At 51.4% G+C, this 22,598-nt stretch overlaps 1 protein-coding gene across 2 annotated transcripts in view; it reads right to left on the reverse strand.

Annotated features, from left to right (window-relative positions):
• MTMR14 (myotubularin related protein 14) overlaps positions 1-22,598 on the reverse strand; it is a 31,403-nt gene continuing 8,805 nt past the window's right edge. The window contains exons 8-19 of one of the 2 annotated variants that reach the window (XM_051627960.1): positions 21,320-21,390; positions 20,654-20,728; positions 18,407-18,473; positions 17,326-17,411; positions 16,953-17,029; positions 16,679-16,715; positions 15,216-15,286; positions 14,551-14,600; positions 14,193-14,331; positions 11,285-11,461; positions 3,521-3,676; positions 1-388 (exon numbers count right to left, since the gene is read on the reverse strand). In XM_051627960.1, coding sequence (XP_051483920.1) covers positions 211-388; positions 3,521-3,676; positions 11,285-11,461; positions 14,193-14,331; positions 14,551-14,600; positions 15,216-15,286; positions 16,679-16,715; positions 16,953-17,029; positions 17,326-17,411; positions 18,407-18,473; positions 20,654-20,728; positions 21,320-21,390 — 1,184 coding nt within the window. In that variant the 3' untranslated portion in view covers positions 1-210. The remainder of the gene's footprint in view (positions 389-3,520; positions 3,677-11,284; positions 11,462-14,192; positions 14,332-14,550; positions 14,601-15,215; positions 15,287-16,678; positions 16,716-16,952; positions 17,030-17,325; positions 17,412-18,406; positions 18,474-20,653; positions 20,729-21,319; positions 21,391-22,598) is intronic. The other variant, XM_051627961.1, reaches the window with a different exon arrangement.

The following is a 22,598-nucleotide window of genomic DNA, read 5'->3' on the forward strand; positions in this document are numbered from 1 at the left end:
TCAGCTCGGGTGCCTTTACTGCAGAGACTTGCCGGAGCCCCCCGCGCGCCCCAAGCCCCGGGCAGGGGCGGGCGGCAGCGGGTGCTGGGGGCTGCAGGTGCCCGCACCGGGAGGAAGGTCCCACGGCTGCTTGGCTGTAGGGACACGCCAGCCCCGGTTCTCCAGCCCCGGTTCTCCAGCCAGCGGTTGGGGAACGTTCTGTCCAGGAACTCAGAGCGTGCTGCTGCCTCTCAGTCCCACGCCCCGCACGAATTGCTCGAGGAGGCCGCCGATGGCCCCCGAGGGGCTGGGGGGCACGGCCTTCAGGCCGATGGTCCGGCTGTAGCTGGCCAGAAAGGCAGAACGCACTTCTTCCAGCCGGGACTCGCGGTCGCTCGGCGACACCAGCCTAGGAGAGAGAAGGGGGAGATCAGGGACTGCAGCCACCCCTCTCCCTAACCCAGCTCCAGTTCCTGATGGGGAACAAGCTGCTGGAAATGGAACTGAGGCTCTTGCTGCAAAACCCTGGCTCCAGGGGCCAGAGCAGTTTGAGCCCCAAAAGGCTCCAACTACAGCAACTGGTGCTGCTGCTTCCTTGTCCAACCCAACCCCCTCCCATGGAGCCCCTCACAGCCCCAGCCTCCTGCTCTCCCCAGGTCTCTTCCTTCACTCCCCCCTCCCAGTTTCTCCCACCACCATGGTGCTCACAAGGCCATGGTTCCTACAGAAAATGCTGTTTATGCCAAGCGGGTGCTGGCTGATGTCAGCCCCACACCAGCTCCCTCCCCTCCTCACCCAGCATTCCCAGATGGAGCCTGGACAGTTGCTTCCAACCCATTTGCGACCACCCCTGCCCACGGGCCCCAGCCTCTGGCACTTGTGTGAGCACAGAGAGCTTTGGGGAAGGGGGTGATGAGAGGGGGCATACAAGGTGATAAAAGCCCCAAGGAGTGCTCCAGCCACGGGACTGGGAGAGCTGAGCAGCGTTTACTTCTGCTCCCTGGCACAGCTGCTCTCTGCAAGCCAGAGTAGGGCATTGCTTCCCCCAGGACCTGCTCTCCTCTCCAGCTCATCCACACACCTGGTTAGGGGCGGGGAGGAAGAGAGAGGAAGGGAAGCAACAATTCAGCTGAGGGAGCAGGGGAAAGCAAGACTAAGGTTCAAAGGCAGCTCTTCCAAGCGCTCCAGCCTGAAACCGTCCTTGCTGCGACACGCGGGTGGTTCCCAGAGAGAAGAAGACATTCCTCAGAGGTCACTCCAAGGGCGCAGCGCGAACCTTCCTCATAAAATATTCTCTTTAATCTCTCCAGCGCCTGGGCTGGCTATAAATTGGCACAGCTCATTTGAATGGAAGTGTTAACCACCCACAGCCAACAGCTTCGGTCTGGAAACAGCAGCAAGAGGATATGGTGGGAGGCCTATAAACAGCAAGCGATGCCAAGGCAGCCAACTGGGCCGCTGTTTACAGTGTCTGGTAATAAAGAGAAGCCAGAGGGCAAAGGAAAAAAAGGCAACATATCTAAACACGTTAAAAAGATGCTTTTTTGGCCACCTAATTGGGACGTGGAACTCGCATACCTGCTAGCGTTAAAAATAAGCTACATGAAAGCAGGACTTACGTGCACCCGAGTACAGTGATCTGAAATGTCGTGTGCAGGGATAGCGAGGGTGTGCAGCAGTTGGGTCCCACATCTTCTGGCTCTAGCACCTCTTCACCAGGCAAGCTTTGTATTTAGGCTTTTAGGAATGTTTTCATGGAGTGAGACACTCCAAGGCACAGGGTCGAGTGGCAGGTGACTGCCCAGCACCAAGCCCGGCTGCACCGTTTCACTCCGAGCAGTCGAAGCAGGGAGGCAGGTCCCACTTCCCTGCCAAATCCATGCTGCTCTGCCCCTCGACACTTCCTACAGCCTGCCCGCTCGCCTCCAGCTCGGGGTGCAGGATTGAGAGGAGGCTGTCAAAGCCCCAGCTCAAAGTAAGCCCTGACAAGCCCCACACAAGCACAAGTAGGCTGTGAAAAGCGTCCCTTCATCGAGCTGCTGCCAGCTGAGATGTAAAGTGGCAACTTAAATGGAATTTTATTTTCCAAAAACTCACACTGTGCTGGGCTGTGAAAAACTAGGATAAAACCACAATGGGTTCCTGAGCAAAGAGAGTTGATGCAGAGTGGAGAGAGAGTGGAGGCCCTGGGTCAAGCTCAACACACCATCCTTGGGGGTCTGTACATCCCTTCCAAACAGTGCCTGGGCCCAGCACCGACTGCACACCCCAGGGAGAAGCACCACCACTGTCCCCCTCCCTTTGAACCCATCTGTCCCAAGCAGCCGGACTCCAAACAGCACGAGCCTACGGTCCTGGCACCAGCAGCTTCAGAGCTCAGCTTCAGTTCACATTTCTCTCACTGAATTCCCTATTCTGACATTAGATCCAACTCCAAGGGCAGCAACAACTCACTGGTGATCGGCAGCCACCAAGCACAGCCAGGTTCAGGGCACAGGAGAGCAGTCACTAATTCAGATACCCATCCCTCAGTCCCTTCTGCTCTCTCACCCAACTCCAAACAACTGCAGGAGCAGCTCAGCTTGTCCTCATGAAATGAGGAGAGCAAATCCCAGCCAGGCCATGTCCAGCATCTCTCGTGACTCCTTGATCTGCCAATTCATGGGTCTGGTAGCTTCACCGTAACTTGCAGGCAGCTGCTCTGCCCTGCTCAGCAGCACAGTGCACAGCCACGTGAGAAGGCAAGCCATGGCAGCTAGCCTGCCTCACAGGAGACACTGGTTGTCACGTCACTTGCCCTCTGCCTCCAGAGCACATACTCAGATCTCGGTAAGGGACCGCGAGCGTGTGGCAGCACAGCTTGCTAGCAGCAGCCCCTGAGCTGCCATTTCAGTTTCTTGATTGAGAGTCTGCAGCCTGAAGGCACAAGCTGAGGTTCTCCTCTAACAGCAATTAGAGCACATCTCCCATCTCTCAAGCTTCCACAGAGGTGGTTTTCTATTTGGGGAGGAACATTTGCCTCCCAGCCATTTTACACAGCCAGATGCAAGGTCTCTGCTGCTCTGCACTGGCCAGATGCAGCACCTGCAAATGATGCTGTGCATGGCCAGGCAAAAGCTGGGGTGACAGAAGCACAGCTCCTCTCTTACTGTAGTAAGGATCTAACCTGAGATGAAGATGAGCAAGATCCAAAAGCAAGAAGATCCAGGTTACCAGTCCTGTCCTGACAAGCATGCATCCACAAATATACTTGATTATGCTCAAATTCAGCATCTTCAGAGAAGAGAGAAAAGCTGCCTCTTCCTACAGAAAGTAAAATGCCCCCCTGTCATTAGACAGAGAAAATGCTGGTTTCTTTCTGAGTTCAACAAATGCAAAGAGTGCTCAGGGTCTCAATTTCTGGATGGAAAGCATCAAGGCAAAGAAGACAGGACAGCTTGTTATGGGCTCCCAGGCTTCTTTGAAAATGCCAGGGCGATAAAGTTCCAGCGCTCGCAGCCAGCCGAGAAACCCAGAGAGATCCTGCGTTTGAGACACTTACAGGCAAGTGCTAGGGGACTCATCCGGGAAGCTGCAAGGGAGAGAGGCGTCTGCACTCAGGATTGCCTGCTCCCGAATACTGCCACACCCTGTCACCATCTGCCAGCTGCCAAAGTCTGTGGAAACGGAAGATCCGGGCAGAGAATGGTCCGCCGATCTGGGGCAGAGAGAGAGGGAGACGGCGCGATCAGTCAGGTCATTCAGCCACATGCCTCTTGCTAGTGCTGGTGCCAGGGGCCCTCTGGGCTGGCTGCCAGCAGTGCCTGTGCCAGCAGCTCTGACACTCGGGCACCAGGGTGCCACATGCAGCACTGGCTGGGCCCCAGGACAAGCCCTTCCTTTGAGTGCGAGGGGAGAGACAAGCCGGCTGGGGCTGAGAAAGCAGCAGGAAGGCACTGGGAGCCGTGCAGGACAGAGGCAGCAACAAGCAGATGGCCATGCAGAACTGGCAAAACCGTTAGTGAGATGCAACAGCTCCTCCTGCCCCCAGTCCCTCACGGATGTGGACACCATGCTCTACCAGGGGCATCCTCCTGTTGCTTGTTGTAGCTGTTAGCACATCCCAGGGCAGCAGCAAGGCCTGACAGAGAATCAAGGTTGTGACTTGGTTAGTGCTGATAAAGACTCTGAGATCCTTGATCCAGCAGCTGTTAGAAGACAGATCATTCCCAAGGCATTAACACCAGATCTGAACAGAGCCAGTCGCTGCTCAAGATGTCTCCAGGGCACCCACCCCTTTCCCAACATCTGAAGATCTTTTCATTCCTTTGTCAGAAGAATGGACTGCATCAGAAACCAGGTGGCAAAACATCATTAGGACAGGAAAAATAGGCATTGCTTGATGTATGCAGCCTCCCACCAGGAAAGAAGGAAGCATGAAATCTGATAAGTGAATCTGAGGAGTCCCTCCAAAATCTCAGAGAAGAGGGTACAATCACTTGAGACAAACCCAGAGCTATTGGCTTCTGGGGAGCAAGCAATTACTGTGCCCCGCTGCACAGCAGAGTGTACATAGCTGGAAGCACAGTCTGTGGCAGAGCTACTCAATTACACACTACCAAGATCTCCTGGATAATTTATCTGAGATCTGCTGGGCAGATAGCAGTGCACCAGCTCCAGCTCTGCTGGGCCAGGTACTTGCACGCTGCCTTCACAGCTAAGAATAGCAGTGGCGCACTGCAGCTGCTCCCCAAGAGACCAGGAGAGCAGTGAGAAAGACAGGATCTCCCCCAGCAAGGAGGACCTCAGCAAGACTGGAAGACAAGGGTGGGGGGAGATGCACAGCAGGAAACCTGTTTGCAATCTCCATCTAATTCCAAGCCTGCCATTTAACCAGCCTGATGAATACAGGCAAGCTTGAGAAGTCTGAAATGAGGTCCTGAGCTGGCTGCACAAGTGGAGAAGGGAAAGCCATGCAGCTCCTTGCAGGTCAGCCTCCCATCACATCACCGTCCTTCCTGCAGCTGCAGTTTGGGGGTGACACCACCGTCTGCAAGTCCAGGCTCTGGGAGGGCATCACAGCAGAAAATGGGAGATTTTCACCTGCCTTGCACAGCTCTAGTTCTTTGGCTGCTCAATGAACTGAGGAGTGAGGTGCTGCCAGTGTTTAAGCACTGGGAGAGCCCTTCTTGCAAAGAGGTGTGTTTCCTAGAGCATGTAACATTGAGGTAAGAACGAGGGCACTTCACTGAAAGCAGAACTGCAGACCCCTTAGGAAGGACCTTCTGGAGATCAGAGAGGAGTAACCTTCCTTGGGATGCAAAGAATTGATATAGGCAGTAGCTGTTGAGTGGCACCGACCCCTCTTACTGCCTTTGGAAGATCAAGCTGAGGAAGTTAGCATGAAGGAGAGCAGGCAGAGCATTTGGGCCCAGAGAATGGTGCCATGGTGGAAGCACAATGGGAACAGTGCAGGAAGCCAGGGAGAAGGATAGAAGAGCACTGCTTCAGTGCAAAGGGAGAAGGATGTCACCTCCCTGAGAGTACAGCACAGCCAGACAGGAAGAACAGCAGTGTCACATGCAGTGACAAGTGTTCGAGCTAAGGCAGTGATGAGGTCTGCAGGCAATGGGCCTGGGCTGAAAGTAGATGGGGATGTGATTCTGCCAGAAAAGTAATGAGCTGCTGAACAGAGGATAGGTTTGGGGCCAGGGAGAAAGAAGGCTTTGAAGAGGGAGACTCTGAGTGGCAGAGGAGGGCTTGGGCTATGGAAGGATCTCCAGGTGAAGGGAACTGAGCAGAGCTCTGCAGTTCTCACAAAGGGAGAGCTGTATCAGGAGCCTAGTGAGGAGACTATGCACATGGGGCAAGTGATGGAACAAGACAGGATCCCGGGCCCCAGAGACATTAAAAATGTCCCTCTGCCCAGCATCTGGGCAACCACACTGGCCAGATGAGCTTGTGCTAAAGAAAGTGAGCAGAAAATGGTTTGGGTGTGTGGGCTCAGCTTCCAGCTGCTGGTCACCTTCCACGGTTGTTAGCTAAGATTAGACTGATCTTACACCAGCTCTTGGAGGTGGAGCAAGTCACCTCTTGAATCCTTTCTTGGACAGGCTGCTAAAAGCATCATATACCTCCTGCCAGACTGACTCCCAGTGGCTCCCTAACTCTTCCTGGGGTCCCTGACCCTGTCAGGCAGCTGTGCAAACTTAGTCAAGCTACATCTAACCAAACAGCACAGGAGTCTGGGAGTTCAAGGCAGCCCGTTCTGTGTCTTGCCTCCAGGTAGCAGAATAAACACTTGTCAATTAATTGAATAAACTGATTGACTGTGTAATGAGCGCAGGTCATCTCTCTCCTGGCTGACATATCTGAGCCCAACCAGCTAAGCTAAGACACCGTGGCAGACTCCCCCTCTATCCTCTCTGCCTTCTCAAGAGAGGCTCCTGGGGAAGTGTCACAACCAACAAGCATCTTCAACAGCCTCGAGAGACAGGCAGGGAAGGCATGGCAAGGGAAACCTTGACTTTGCAGTATAAGGGCAGCAGAGCTTCTTAAAAACTGAGATTGCCTTGAGACCAAGACCAGATCTCTAGGGTGACTGTATTCCAGTGCAATCCAGTCAATGCTAGGTGTGAGTGTCTCCCTGTTATTTTTACCCCTGAAGGCTCTTTGTGAAGTCTTTCTGCAGAGGCCCAGAAAGGGCTTCAGGCCCCACAGGAAGCTGGGGACGTTGGGACACCAGGACCAGTTCTCAAGCCTGTAAGAACAACAGGTTTGTGACACATCATAGCCATGCCAGAGGTCGGCTACCCATGAGGGCAGCGTAGAGGGTTTTGGGGAGCAGCTGGACCACTACAGCAAAGCTGACATGGTTAAGGGAGATGAGATACAGAAAGCTTCCAAGTCACTGTCTCTGCCATAGACATCTAATGGCAGACAGAAAGAGAATGAAAGAGAACTTCACACACCCACCTCTTCAGGTCCACGAGTGGGAAGAAACTCCCTCAACAGTACAAGATTAACAAAATTAGATTAGCAAAACAGAGATGAGCTGCAAGCTGTTCCTTCACACAAGGAAGGACCTCTAGCAGCCCGTAAACTAGCAACTCCCAGCCTGGAACAGTTCCTTTTAATTAGGTCAGTGCTTCCCATGCAACATGCTGCACAAGATAAAGAGTATTTCAGAGCACACAGGCACTCGCCTACCAGAGAAGAGCCAATAGTGGAGGCAGAGCAACAGTCAGGAATCCTTCCCTTTCCCAATACGTAACTGAGATGAGTGCCAGGTGTCCAGCAGCTCAGCTCTCATCCTGCCCTGTGCTGCCCCCGCTCACCTGCCACATTTCTACACACCTGGGACTATCTGGGAAGCAGCTCACTTGCCAGCATATACTCTGTGCCTCAAATCAAAGCATTAAGTACTGTATGCACAGGCAGATTGTGGCAACCTGGAGTAAAGGGCAGCCCTTCCCACCTTTGCGTGGGAAGCACTGGCAAAGAGCACTTGGCAGGGAGCTGTACTGAGCTCTGGCTGAATCCCAGCCAGCTATCCACCAGCTCCATTAGTGTCCCAGTGCTTGAGCAGCCAGCCCTCTGTGAGCACAACCATTTTGGAGAGCAGCACACTCACGTGCCAGCCAGAAAGCTCATTTTATAGCAAAGTCGTGCAATAATTCCAGAAAAGATTCCTGTGAACAATTCCTGTCCTGCTGTGGTCGCTATCCCAAGAGGTGACACTGCAGATCCAGCTTCCAAGCCAGGAATAAGCTGTAGGGAGCAAGATACAAGGTGCACATGCAGCCTGATCACCACCCAGAAACACCCAAAGCCAAGGGGCAGCAGCTTCTCTGTCCCCTGTCCCTCTCTGTGCTCACTGCACTCCCTCCAGACCCATACCTGAGCTGCCTGCAGCTCTTTAAGTGAGGGAGTTCTCTGTGGCTGTCAACCAAGGCAGATCCTCCATGATTTAACTCCTGCAGATCTCAACTCTTCAGATCACAGTACTTTGGGTTTTGTTTAATTGACTTAGGAAAAGCACATTCAACCAAAGATTATCCAGCTGCTAATCCCCATTAGTGCTACATGCACTCACCAAATCCCTGACATAGATACAGGGTATTTCTGCAGTGTCATGGGATGCTCAGACTATTAGCATCAGAGGCTAAGAGAGAACATGGTTTGCAAGCAGCTGCCCACTCAGACACCAGGAGCTGGAGTCAATGCACTCTCTGCCATGCCCAGAGCTCCCAGTTCGTAGAACAAGCACCACTTTGTCTTAGTCTGCCCATAATCTACACAGTACCCTCATGCATGGTTTGGCCTCAGCAGATGTGATCATCCCAGCACATTGGGATAAGCTAGAAAGACTGCCAGGAATTTGCCTTCCTATTGCTTTGCCTAACAAGAACCATCCTGGGATTTATGTGTAGCCAGGACCTCTGGATGAGAGCGGGACTCAGGAGATGGGCTGCAGAGAGGATGGCAGCAGACTGCTGACATGGCCTGGCCAGGAGAGGGGCTTGGCTCCCACCAGCTGTCTTGGCATTTGTGACTTTCCTTGAGGACACCACAGCTCCCCTCCCAGGTCCCTCTCTGCCAGCTTGACTTCCTGTTCCCCCCAGCACACAGGCTGGGCTCTACACATGGGCTACCTGAAGGGTGCCTGCTGGCACTTTACAAGGAACCATTTTTCCTCAACTGCTGCTGCAGTGGTTAAGTGTTTTGTTGCTATGGCCACACAACCAGAGGATTAGGAAGTCAAGTACAGTAGTTTCTTCATCTTAAGAGCCTCAAGTGTTAACCTGCCAGCAGTGTTGCAGAGATAAAAGGTATTTTTTGGCATAATGATCAACCTCTGTGATCCAGCCTTTCCATCCTAGTCCCACCATTTTTCAGGGGGGGAAGGGAGAAAATTTACCTCTTCCTTCCATCACAGATATTCTTCTTCTTCACCTAAAATCCTTCAGGATGGAAAATGGTGGCTGAAGGTACTGTGATATCCAGTACCTGCATGGAGCTCACCAGACAAATTCAGACTAACATAGTCCAAGCAGGGAGACCAAAGCCAAGTGGAGTTATGTAAATTTTTCCTCTGGAGACAAAAACCTCCTATGATCAGGCCCCCAAAAGTGCAAGCCATGCCAGCACGTGACAAGGCTGAAGTGTGACATTGCTCCAGCCCTTTGCTAGCAGAGCTGCTCCCAGTGCCAGCCCAGAGAATGCAGGCAGTGCACAGCCCATGGTCTGGCTAATCTGGCAATAGACTAAGGAGGCAAAGAAGCATGAATATGACAGAAGACTTGGTTTGAAAGGGAACCTCAGTTCAGCTGCTGCCTTGACAATTCCACCCACTGCCTACAGGGTCTCCAGGCTTATCTCCTCCATCCTGAACACTGCAAGGAACAGAGGAAACCCAGGTGACTCTAAAGATGGAGAGCATCCAGGTGTACACAGTCTCCAGCCAGCATGAGTGCAGCAGACTAACCATCTTTTCGTGTAGCTGCCTGCACTGCTTTGGCCTCACAACTGATTCCCCTCTCCTGTCCTCTTGGTTTCAGGCTGTGTATGGTGTTTGGTCACCTTCCATCCCCTAGACCCCCTTGGGCACTTTTTCCCCCTACAGCCCAGCCCTTCATGCTGCCTTGTTCACAAGAGTTAACAGGGATTGAGGGTGGACTGGTGCAACTTTGCTGTGTTGAAGGGCTATAAGGGCTTAGTGCCATGGTAGAAACCACCATGAAGGTCAGAAAGAAATGTTTACAGCAGATGTATCTGCTACATGCATACCTGCTCTCTAATCTTTTCCCCACCACACTTGCCTGCTGCCTCAAACCCTGAGGGTGCTGGTTGTGGACACCTGACACTAACAATTCAAAAACTGAGGACACCTCATCCAGACACAGCCAGAAGAAAGATAATTGTTGGCTTTACCAACTCTGAACCCCTGGGACTCAAATCCTAAGGACAGTGTGGTGTGCTCATCACCTTCCTGCTGTGCTGCTCTGCCTACTCTGCCTCTCCTCTTCACTCTTGTGGAGCAGCAACTGGCTGAAGCACCATAAACAGCTTCTTCCACAGCACTGCTGCAAGCTCACTGCCAGCCCAGTGCTGAACAGCCTCTTAGGTCTTGGGAATGGCATGAGAGAACACACAGGAATTGTGGCATTAACATCATGAATAAATGGCAGCGCCCAAGACAGGCTGATTTCCCCCTGAATTTTGTCCTCTTCTTGGGAGATTTGTTTCATCTTACAGAGAGTGCAGAGGTGGGTCCCAGCAACAACTCAAAAATGTCCTATAGATCTCCTTCCCTGGGAGAACAGTTCACATAATTTATGAAAACTGTCAGCCAGCCATTTTTCTCTGGAACCAAGAAACTTGGTAAGACAGTCTCATACATTTTTCAATGCTTTACTTATTTGTCACTTTATTTTCCATGAGATGAGAGAGTACTAAAATTTGGCTGGTGGCTGTTTCAGAAGGGAATCACTAGAAAAAAAAAGACTCATTGGAATACCTGCAGGGACTACACAAATGTTTGATGCTGTTAACAGCAACCTCTTATCTCAGAGCCTCTTTATCCCCTGTCGGCCTAAACACATGGTGTTTGCTCCACAGGCTTTGTTCTTTCTTTCTCAGCTTCACTCACTGTTCTGCTGTGCCCCACCACAGCATCAGGCTCCAGAAGGGTGCCAGGATAGCCTTTGTTATGGCATCAGATTAGGCTCTGGTCCAGGGTCCCCATTCCCTGGCTGCCCAGCAGGAACACACAGCCTTCCGGGTGCAATCCTTTGTGCTGGCAGTGCTGGCAGCTTGCTCCCAGCAGGTTCTACCTCTGCTTGCCACCAGCACCCAGAGGTTTTCCACCCTGTGGTGTCAGGAAGGTCAGGAGGTGGAAAGGGGGACAGGACAGATGCAGAGCGAGGCTGGCTTGGTGTGCAAGGCTTCCTCCTCCCCCACAGCACAGCCCCTTCAAACCCCTGGGGCTGCATTTGACAGAGGAAGTGCTGTGAGCTCCAAGCACGAAGGATGCAGGGATGCCACGGCTCCTGGAGTTGAGGCATGTGTTGAGGACAGGCAGGACAGACATCTAAGATGTTATCAGCACAGTTCCTCACTCCTCTAAATGGGCAAGGCAGGAGTTCCTGTGTTAAATGGCAAGTGTTTCACACAAGGTCAGGCAAGAGAGGAACCAGCCTCCAGGCCTGTTTGCAGATACAAACCTAGGTGCTCCAGGGCTCTCAGCCACACAGTGCAGCCCTGCAGGTGTCCCTTTACCAGAGACTCACTTTGCTGAGAAATGCCCTACTCCATCCCATCTCACCTGGATTTGGGCACTTCCAGTGGGCTGCTTCCAATCCTCAGGAAGTTATCAGAGTGGGTTGATGAGGAAGAGCTGGAGGACTTGACTTCGACCATCCCCGTGGAAGGCAGCCTGTCTTCTGACTGCTGTGCCCTGCTCCAGAGCACAGCTTGTGGTGATGAGGCACAGCTTTTCCTCCTGTGGGATGGAGGACTTGGGTGAGAAAACTGGCTTCCCCACATACTCCAGCTAGGAAGCCTTTCCACAACGGGCTGGATTTTCACCCCAGTAGCTACAAGCTCTTGCTCCCAGTGAACCTGCCTTCCTCCCTCCCAAGGAGCCATGAGTCATGGGTAACTGCTCAGTGCCAGGGCACACGGAGCTCAGCCCCTCTGAGCTCACTCTTTTATAGACCACCATCCATGTGACCTGGCAATCAGAGACAGGGGAATGCACCAGCCCACACACATACAGGGATTGCTTTGTTTAGTCTAGCTGGTAAAAATGCCTCAAGCAAGGGGCCTCCCAGCAGGGAAAGACCATTTCAATCTGCTCTAAACTCTGCAGAGTCTATCAGGCGAGGAGCTCAGCCCAGGTGGGTGTTCATGCTCACTGATGAGGGTGACAGGGACACAGCGCTGGTGTTATTTTCCCTTTTAGTGATTCCCTTCAGGCATCTCTGACCACACTTCTAACCATATGCTCACAGCTCACAATCCCTCCAGCTGTAGGTGCATTTCAGCCCTCTCCCTGCCTGTGCTGACAGCCTGGAGCTGCTCTGGCTTTTTTTCAAGCCAGCACATGCAGACTCAGGCATGATCCACTGTCCATTGTTGCATCAGGGCTTAGCTCTCAGTACCATCCACCTACACACCAAACAGACACACATATTTGGGATTAATTCATGTCACTCCTGCTCCACATTCAGAAGATTTTCCTTCTCACATATTTTTCTTTTTCCTGGAAGATTCTCAAGAATTTTTCCCCTACCAAAACCAGAATGAATTGGACACAGACCTCCCTATGCACACAGGGAAAAAGGAAAAGTCTAAAGCAAACAAACTCAGAGAGAAAATATGCTGTTCTTCCTGGAATCTGGAAGGACACCTCAGCTTTGACTGAGATCTCAAGCACTGTCATCAAGTGCAGCTAAAAGACAGGCTCATCGTACAGTGGGAAGCATGATGTCCTCTCTTCACTCCTTGAAGTTTGTCTACCCTCAAACATCACGCCACAGCCTCTCCCAAGCATTATTCATCTCATGTTATCATAGCTGCCAACGTCTCCCAGCACAGCCTGCAGAGATAGGCTTGTACAGCTAAAACCCACATGCCTCTCCCTGCAAGGAGACCTCGAGGCCGCCCGTTTCAGGACAACACCATGAAGTGCATCCCTTCCTCTCCTCCCTCTATGCACAGCCCAGCTCACCCAGCTTGTAGCAAGCCCTACCTGTGCTCCAGACTACACAGCCACAACAGACTGCAGCAGAACATGCCCAGTCCCCTCCCTAAGAAGTCATGGCAAAGGCTCACAGACATCCCTTCCCCAAGCTCATGCCCACACCATGGGTCTGAATCACCACCGTGGCAGCAGCAGGAACCCCAGCACAGCCTGAGGCCTTCAACAGGAAGGAAAACAAACCAGAGTAAGAAATCAAGCCCTGATACTCGAAAGTGCAGCAGATCTCTTCCAGCATGTCCTGGCCACTTCACATCTTGTGAAAATCACATGATCTTTTGTGCTACAGGATCTGGTCTGTATGTCCTGAGCACTCTGAGCAACGTAAATGCTTGCAGCTTACTACCCTGCAGCCAGGCAGGTGGAAATTTGTTCTCTACTTGCTGCAGTCACTTTGCTGTGGGTAGGTAGGCCCTGTGTGTCAAAGAGGATTCTGCTCTGCTCACTTGGCAAACATAGTTTGGGACTCCCCATCTCCATTTTGTGATTCTGCAGGAAGATTCTCTCTTCCCCTCTTCAGCATTTTATAAATTGAACCACAATGTGCTTTAGTGAGGTCTGCTGCCACTAGCATGGCTGCAGGCTCAGTCCCTGAAGGCTTCCAACTGCCTCCAGCACAACCCAGATTTAATTTAAAATAATTGCAATGTAAAATAGCATCTTCACATGTGCTGAGGGAGAGGAGAGAAAAATTAAACTGAGAGGGGCAACCCTGCAGCAAGGTTCTGAAATCCCAAATCAGCAGCAGAAACTCCACAAGCAACACAACGCCCAACCCAGAGCAGCAGAGTCACCAGACACCTTCCCCAGCCCTGCTTCCAGACAGCCACTGGCAACCCCAGGGGAGTCCTAGGGGACCCTCTGTCAACAGGGAGCACTGAGAATTCCATGTTCTCTCCCAGAAGTTTCTCTAAGCAGTGCTGCAGGCAGCTACATGCTTTCAGCTCACACACCTTGTGCTGTTAGAGGGGCTAAAGTTTAGACCGGCTATTTGGCCATCCAGCTCACCTACCACCAACTGCAAACAGTGCCCTGTATCATCTCTTCCATAAACTGATTGAGCTTAATTTTAGGGCAGCTAAACTTTGTCTCCATTTTTCCCCGGGGAGGCTGCTGCCAAATGTAATTTTTCTGGCAGTTTGGAACCACCATTTAAAAGTAATGAGATCCCTTCTGGATGCAGTTAACAGTGAAACTGGTGAAAGTGAAGCAAAACTGCTTTGCTCTCATCAGGGGAGAAATCCCTGCAGAAGCCTGACAAGTCTTTAACATGGGGTGATATCGAATTTTTGGTGCAGAAGTTCTGTAGCACAAGTTGCAGCAAAGCCTCTGAAGAGCCAAATTCCTCCCTCCACTGCAAGGAACCTGCAAGCTCAGACCTGGAGGGTGAGGGACTTCAGAGGTATCTTTTCTACTGTGCTCAGAGCCTGCAATTTTTGTTCTCCAGCCCACAACATGGTTATCTTCTCACCATGCTGCTTGAGCCTGTGCTCCTGCTGGCATCAGCTCCACTGCTTCATAGGTGAAGCTCCCAGCTGCTCCAGGAGAACTTTCCATCCCCAGGGAGAAGTCGCTGCTCAGACTTGTGGTGCTGCCTCGGTCTCTCTGCTCTAGAGAAAACAAAACAGAACTACCTGAGGGCCTGCTTGGCCTCGCTCATTTTCTCTCTCTTTCAGCAAGACATTTCCCCCATGTCCTGGGGCCACGTTCCTGGAAGCCCCAAGGAAAGCATACCCATTTGTAGACACCTTGGTGCTGGGAACCCAAGCCCCCAAGGGATCAACCATTACCAGCACCCAGGGGTGCTGATGCTTGGCAGCAGCACTCACTGAGCATGCAGATCTCTTCCAGGGTGAAGCTGGGTGGCAAACTCTTCCTTCTGGGGAAGGAAAGACAAAAGGTACCTGAGTCATGCTCCAGGGCTGCCACGGAGGCTGGCCATGGCCAGATCTCTGCAACACAAAGTGGATCAGGGCAGTGGGGAGTCAGCTGTGCAGGGGCAGAAGGGAGGGGATGGGGCCAGTGTGCAGATAGACCCTCCTAACAGTCCCAGCCCACACACCCCGATTTTGAGAGGGTGGCAACAGGCTGCAGGCAGACGTGCTTATTCAGAGCCTCCAGGGTGGGCTTTCTTTCTTTCTACCCCTCCTGAAACAGGGTTAATGTTTAGTGCTCTGTTAAAGACCAGCCACTCCACTCCCCCCAGCAGTGCCTGATGGAGCTTGCTGAGCAGCCTGCTCACACATCTCTGGGCTCATCTGTGCTAAAGCAGCCACGGTCAGTCATTAAGCAGAGAGGACATTTCAGCATGGACAATTTTTCAGAGCACAACATGGCAACTCCCAAGCCTCGGCCCCATTTTGCAGCCTTCAGAGTGCAGAATAAATTAAAGAAAACTGGGCCAGGACACCAGGGCTTCCATCTCCCCAAAGGAACAGCACTAACAAGCTCCCTGGCTCTGCAGCCCATGCAGCAGCAGACATGGGCTCCTTACCTCTGCGACTTCACAGCAGAGAACTCCTCAGAGGTGATGTGCTTCAGAAAATTGAAGCAGAAAAAGAAAATCTGAGCAAAGGGAGAGAAAAGAGCGGTTCAGGAATGAAGCCGAGGCTCCATGCAGCCTCTTCTCTCGGTGGGGAGGTGCTGGCAGGGAGGAGATAGCAAGAAATCTGAAGCTATCAGCCTCCAGTCTGCAATGGGCTGCCACCATCCCATCCTGGGCCTCCTCTTACACGTTAAGCTGACCCTCTGTTCTCTGTCACGAGGGAGGCCCAGGAAGGAAGGTGCACGACAAGACTCCTTATTAACACCTTGCACACATGCCCGAAGCACACAGCAGGTACTCATGCCATCAGTGCAGAGGGAAGAGAGATGCTCCCCACACACCCAGGTCAGCAGCACACCCTGCAGGACTAGAAAGGCCAGAGCCACGTGCTTCACCTCAGCACCTGCAGTCCCAAGCTCACAGCCCCGCAGCCCTCGCCCTGCTGTGCCACTGCCACCCCAGGACCTGCAAAGAGCTGAGCCCCTCTGCTGCAGGGAGCAGGGGGTGCTCGAGGCAGCCAGGCACCCCCTCTCCTGCTCCAGCTACCCACTCTGGCCTTGGGCAAGCAGGCACCAGAGCAGAGCTGCCAGGCTCGAGCCAGCAGAGCTCTGGGAAAGGAATGGATGGGAGGAAGAAAATTAATACAGGAGTCCTGGATTCCTGAAAGATGGAAAATAGGCCAGGGTCCTGCCTCTGCTGTTCAGAGGCTGGGGATTCCCTAGTGAGGTGAGAGTCTGAGTAAGTAAAGGATTAGCAACAGCATGAGACATACTCCCCACCTCTTGTTCTCTATCCAAAAATGATGTTGCAGTGTATTGCAACTATAGTCAGAGCAAACACTTTTTGCTGTTAAACAGTGAAAGATTTCAAGAGAATTAGTTCCACTAATCTTAACTGCATCCCAGCCCCATCTGTGCACTCACAGATACACCCTGCCAAACACACACCCTGGAACCAGCACAAGGTGCTCCACAAGCTTGCAAGGACAAGGCAGCCACACGCAGCTGCAGCAGTCAGGCAGGAGGGCTGGCACTCAGGACAAGCACACAAGACTACACAGCTTTATTTCCAAGTTCCCAGGCCTTAAGCTTCCCTTCTCACCACTCAGCTGAACAGCAAGTCCCAGCACCCTTGCACCACGGACCTCAACACTAATGTCACTGCAAGGAAAGTGGCAGGACTGACACCCACCAACCAAACCATGGCCTGAGAGAAAAGCATTCCCACACCTTATACATTAGGAAGTGATGGGGCAAGACTCCTACCTCATTTTTCCAATCTTTTGGAAAATCTTTTGGCCCAGCCAGACCACTGAGATATTACCAGAAGTAGGCAGTGAATGCTGCTACCATAAACAAGTGCCCTGAGAGCATAATGCAGTACTCAGCCACTGCCCCACACCAGACACTCACCTCTTCTCCTTTACTGAGTCGATCGACTAACATGTGCCTGGAAAGAGAGCAAGGGAAGCTCAGTCACATGCTGGAAGCCAGAATCAGCAGAGGAGTACAAGTGTCAAGAACAGCCTGAGCCTCCAGGTAAAGAAAAGGCATCCCTCTTGTCACAGTTCATTGGGAGCTGCCCCAACATCCGCCTTTGGTTGTGAGCAATCACCACAGATGACCCCAGAAGGCTTCTCCTCTGCAGTGCAGGGATGCATGTGCAAGTACAACTTAGTTTGCCTACCCAAAGAGAAACCAGTCATAGGCCACTGTCAGGTAGAGAATCTCTGATGGCTCCAGGGATGCATGGATCAGCCCATCCTGCAAAGCAAATGAGAGCAGCTTTCAGGTAGCAGGCCTGGAGATTGGGACTTGAGAACTCACAGTCTACGGAAAACTGTCACAGTGATCCAGGGTGTCCAGCTTGCTCCATGTGCCTGTGATACCGTGCCTGATGGCAGGACAGCATGTTGGGCACCACGGCAAAGCCAAACTACACTCTCTGAAGGCAAGGCAGTCAAAAGGAACATTAACTGTTCCACCATGCCCTGGTGACTTGATCACTCCCTCTCCAAGCAAGCACCCCCAGAAGCAGAGCAGGTCAGCCAGGTACTCACAGCCCACAGGGAGAGGCGCAGCAAGGAGATGAAGAGAGGAGTTCGATCCCAGCCAGATATACAGTGCACCAGGAGCCCACTGTCATCTGTTCCAGGTGGGGGTAAGAAGAAGGGGGGGAAAAAAAGGATGTTGTAACAACAAGAATGGCTTTATGGCAAATCTGTAGTGACAAGCTACCCTGCATCCCCACAGCCTGGGCTCAAGAGCAGAGCTCAGCCACCAGGCCAGAACATTTCGTCTTGAATACAGCAGCCAACAAATTGCTCAGAGTGTCCTGGGTTGTCAGCAGCCCCAGCTGATGTGCTGTCCTGGTTCTGACAGCTGCTTAGGACATGAAGTCACTAGGTATGAACATTACTTTGCTACCCAGACATACACCTACCCAGCTGCAACCCACTAGCACAATCTATCCCCACATCAGAGATGGATGTGCTCCAACAGAACATTTCTGCAGCCTCACCAGCCCTCCTACTGATACATGCTGAGCAGAGGCACACACCACTCCTGTCTCTCCAGAAAACTCACAGCATGTCCCAGCAGAACAGCCACTGCAAAGTCTGCAGCTGGCTGAGGTGGCAGAGCCAGCCATGACTCCACCTATCCAACAGTGCCAGGCACAGAGTGCCCAGAGGAATGCCCACCTAGAGCAATACACTCTCTTCAAGGGGTTGGGATGGCTGTGATGATGGAGGATGGAAAGGGCTCTTAAATAGACACCTAATGAGATCCCAGGTTGGGGGGACAAAACACAGATGTTCAGCAAATATAGAGCAAGAGTCAGTGAGGAGGGGAACAAACATTTGTTCTCTTCAGCTTTAAAGCAGTAAAACCTTAGGTAAAGCTTTCAGATATCCTTCCACCCCCAGGAAGAGAGGGTCTTCAAGGGATCAGGAGCTCCCCCCTCAAGGAGGGAAGCTGGAGCCCTGAGCTGCTAGGTCTGTCACCCTGTCTTGCAGGAAGAGAAGTGAAACTCTATAAAGCAGCTGGGAACTGATCCACAGTGGCACTAATCCATCAGCTGTTCTTCCACAGAAAGCAACTGTTCCAGTTAGGCTGCTGGGAGCAGGGAGTTTACTTTACCATCACTATTGATGATGGAGATCAGCAGCTTCAGGTAGTTCTGTGTCTGTTGCACGAGGTCCCAGCTCTACACAGAAAGAGAAATGTTGACGGTAAGGATCTGCCCACTGCAGGTCTGAGCCCACCATGCTCTTGGCTTCTCTCTCCAGAACAACAGCAGAGCAGATACAACCCTGTGGCCATTCCTCCAAGCGACAGACTTGCTTGGTGCTCTAACTACTCCCCACATCCTCTGCAAAAGGCACTTTGGGACAACAGACCAGGTGGGGAAAAATAAAAGGCCATGTCTCCTGTCTGCCTGGGTGGCACAGACCCTGTGTGCCTGCAGCCCCAAAGCTCTGGGCAGACCATGCTCAAGGAGCCCAACGTGAGCCAGCAAACACCACCCTAACCCCAGAGGCCGAAGGGCTCAGCAGCCACAGTGCAGCTCTGCACTGTGCAGGGGACACAAACAGCATGAGGGGGGAGCAGGATCAGGTCAGCAGCCTCTTTCCACAACCCACTTTGCCCAAAAGGCTCTGACCCTTGTAAATGGCCCCAACAGGCTATCTGTGGAGCCACTCCCAGCTGCTCCAGACAGGCACCAGACTTCTGCAGGAAAATGGGATAGCAGTGGCAAGGAAAAGGTGAGGAGAGGGCCACATGTTTCATCATGACAGTGTTAGTGGTGTAAATGACATCTGATCCCCAGCAACAGAACACTTGCTGTGTGCTTGGATGTGCCAATATGTGCATGAGACCACACTTAAGACAAATGTCACACAAAGAAGGCATCGCCCTGCTGAAATCCCTGCACAGGAACAAAGCAGTAGGAAAGTGGGGGGGGGGACACTCAGCATGAGCCAGAAAAACACATCCCTCCAAAGTCTTTTATCTGCCCAGTTCAGTCTGGTCTTGTGCTTATGCCAGAAGGAATCATCTGATCGTCCAGACTGATCTCTCTGTACCACAAAGTTGTGTTCAGCTGCCACACACACACCCTGAAGCTTGCACTTGGCAACAGCTCTGCCCAGAGAAGCACCTCAGCTAGGGGTGACAGCTCACTGCTCCTCTGACAGCACTCTCCAGATCATCCTCAAAAACAACATGCAAGATTGCTTTTCCTTATTTGAAGGTCTGATTTCAGACCCTAGATATTGCTTCCTGTGCTGCTTCTTCTTCCCACATTGAAGAGTACTTCAGAATTAGTATTTTCTCCCTACAAATGTACTTACACATTAATCAAGTCAACTCTCCATCACCCTTGTGATCAGCTAAAGAGACTGCAAACTTTAGCTTGAAGTGAAGCACCTTCTCCAGTCCTCAGATAATTTCTGCACCTAATTTATTACACCCTCTTCAATTTTTAATATCCTTTTAAAAATACTGGCTGCTTAGTATTCTAGTGAACAAAGTTCCAACCATAAACAAGCTGTGGCCTCACTAGTTCTCCCTCAACACCGCAAGCTACTTTTCTGTGATTCTCCTTGTGCTGGGACTCAGACATCATTTCCATCACAACTGGCAAACCTTGGCAAAGCACAGGGAGCTCTGCTAGCTCTGTGAAGCATCCAGCTGCAGAGCAGTGTGACACGCTCCAGCACAGTCAATCATCACCAAACCTGGGGGACTGGCAGGTCCACTGATGTGTGAAATGGAACAGCCTAATCAGCCGTACAAAGTGATGCTCCCTGGCATGAACAAAGGTAAACCTCAAAGCTTGGACAAACAGAAGAGTTCAATTACTACTTGTGATGCTGTCACAGTAATCAGGAAGTGAGATGTGCTATGGGCAATTAGGATTTTCTACTCTGCTCCTGGGAGAGGCTCCCTGCACACCCATGAAGATGGTGCCTTGTCACTTGGCTACTGCTCACACAAGGGAAAGATGACCTTTCCCAAGATTCTCCACAGACAAAGAAGCCTGCCCACATGCCTAGCTAAGCCTGTGAGCAAGTCATACTGCTTTCCCTTCCCTGGCATGTTCCTCACCTTTGTTAGTGACAGATTTCCCTAATGGATTGCAGCCTTTGTGCAAGTTACAAAAAGGAAAAGATCTGACATTATAGTCAGCTGCCTCAGGACAGACCAAGCCATGGAGCTTTTGGATACAGGATCTTCACTGCCACTCTGAGCAGTCAAGTGAGCAGCCTTGCTCCCACTGGGATGGTTTGAAGTGAGCCAGATTACAGCAACAGGAGGAAATCAGACTTCAAACCCTTCCTGAATGAATCTCTGACCTCTCATAGAGACACCTCCTTGGCTCACCTGGTACTCACTCCAATCAATATTCAGAGATTGGGTCAGAGAGACTGGGATACTTAATGGAGCATCTACGTAATCCTGCAAAAAAGCCAAACACAACTGGTCAGAGAAAAGCCAGGACTTGAAGGCAGTATTTTTCCAGAGAAAGTAAACCAACAAATGCTAAATAGTGCACCTAGAAGAAAATGTCTAAGCAAAGCATCTTTGGATGCAAAAACCTGCCATGGGAAGAATTAACTCATAGCCTCTTAGAACAAAAGGAGGTTTTCTGTGCTCCCACCAGTGAAAGTCAGGGACAAGGCACATTAGATGCTGACTTCCTGTAGGGCTGCTCCACTCACCCAACCACCTCCCTCAGCAGGAGACAGAATTTGAAGACAGAACCGAGAAGAGAGGCTGCCAATAAGACATCCAACTCAAAAAGAGGAGCAACCCATACCCCCCAGGAGAGGTCAAGCATTCTGGACTTCAGGATAATAATTCACTTCTCTTACATAAACTTTTTACAGCAAATAACTTGGAACATTCACTATCTGTTTTGTTTGTCCTGCTGGTTTCCTCCTCGTGGTCAGAAATGAGCACATGACACACACACTGTCATTCAGGAACTCTGAGGCAAGACTTAAGCCCAGTAAAGCCCACAGCTCCTCATTTTGTAACAGCATGTACCTGTTTCCAGTTAAATATGAGACCTTCAGCTGTATAATCCCGGTCTTTGTACTCCTTAAAAAATTCACATCCTGCAAGGAAAAAGAGATAATGAACTAATAATCAGCTAACTGGTATCTAACAAGTGGAGAGCCCTGTGGGACTGGAAGTGCTGGCAGCCCCGGGCTTCAGAGCACCAATCAAAACCTCTGCCTGAGGGAAGAGAAGAGCAGTAATCATCAGAACAGTCTGCAGCATGGCCTCCCAGCAACACCAACACAGAGCACTCAGCAGTGAACACACTCAAACAGCAAAGGGCAAACTCCAAACACACAGCAAACGTGGAGTCTGAGGGACTGATTTCATTCTTTCCCAAACAAAAGGGTTCACCAAGGAGCTATGCTTTCCAGGGCCACTGACTTTGGTACAGATCTAAGGCATCAGCCTGACATGCTGAGTGAGAAGGAAGCAGCAAAAGGAGGTGCTGGCAGAGCCCTGGGGAAAGCCAGCCTTCAGAGGGCATCTGCTGCAGGTAACAAGAAAGGGCTCTGTCAGAGAGAGCTGTGATTTCTCTCACATTTAAGTCTCCTCTTCCAAACACACAACCTGCCCCATCTGAAGGAAGCAGGTACACAACCACTTCCAAGGTTCCCCCAGGCCCTCCCTTCCTGATGTTTTTGTCCTCTGGCTCCACTCTTCTCAAACAACTGTTTGAAGTCTCTGCAGCAAACTGCAGTCACTTAGTCACAGCTGAGCAGCACCATTAGCACTGCGGCTGCCTCCAGGCTACACAAAACAACCTCTCCCAAGGTGCTGTGCATGGCCTAGCACCACGGTGCTCACATTACCAAGACACCCCCGTGCCAGGCACTGAACACAGGCAATGATTCCTGCCCTGCAAAGTCACAAGCAACTTCAATGGTGAAAAAATAGTATCTCTGTGCGAGGACAGGACTAGCCTTGAAAATACAAGTGTCAGGAAGCAAAGTGTCAGTGGACATTTAACTCCAATTAAACAATGGGTTAAATCAAAGAATGGGGAATGATGGCAGTAAGTATTGGCATCTAAAAACACCAGCCTTTCTGCACTGGAAAACAAAAAAGCTTCTACACATACTCCATTTTAATACAGTTCATTCATCCTAGACAGTCATGTCTGGACGCTGCTTCGCTCACCTGAGAAAACAGGATCTCAGAATAACTTTAGAGACAAATTATAAAATAGAAAGTCTTCCATTGCTAACCTGGGAACATCAATAAGAACATATCATGGCATTTGGCCAGAAACCAGAGGGGTTGC

The sequence above is a fragment of the Apus apus genome, chromosome 9 (genome assembly GCF_020740795.1).
Source record: "Apus apus isolate bApuApu2 chromosome 9, bApuApu2.pri.cur, whole genome shotgun sequence".
In the NCBI taxonomy this organism is placed as follows: Eukaryota; Metazoa; Chordata; class Aves; order Apodiformes; family Apodidae; genus Apus; species Apus apus.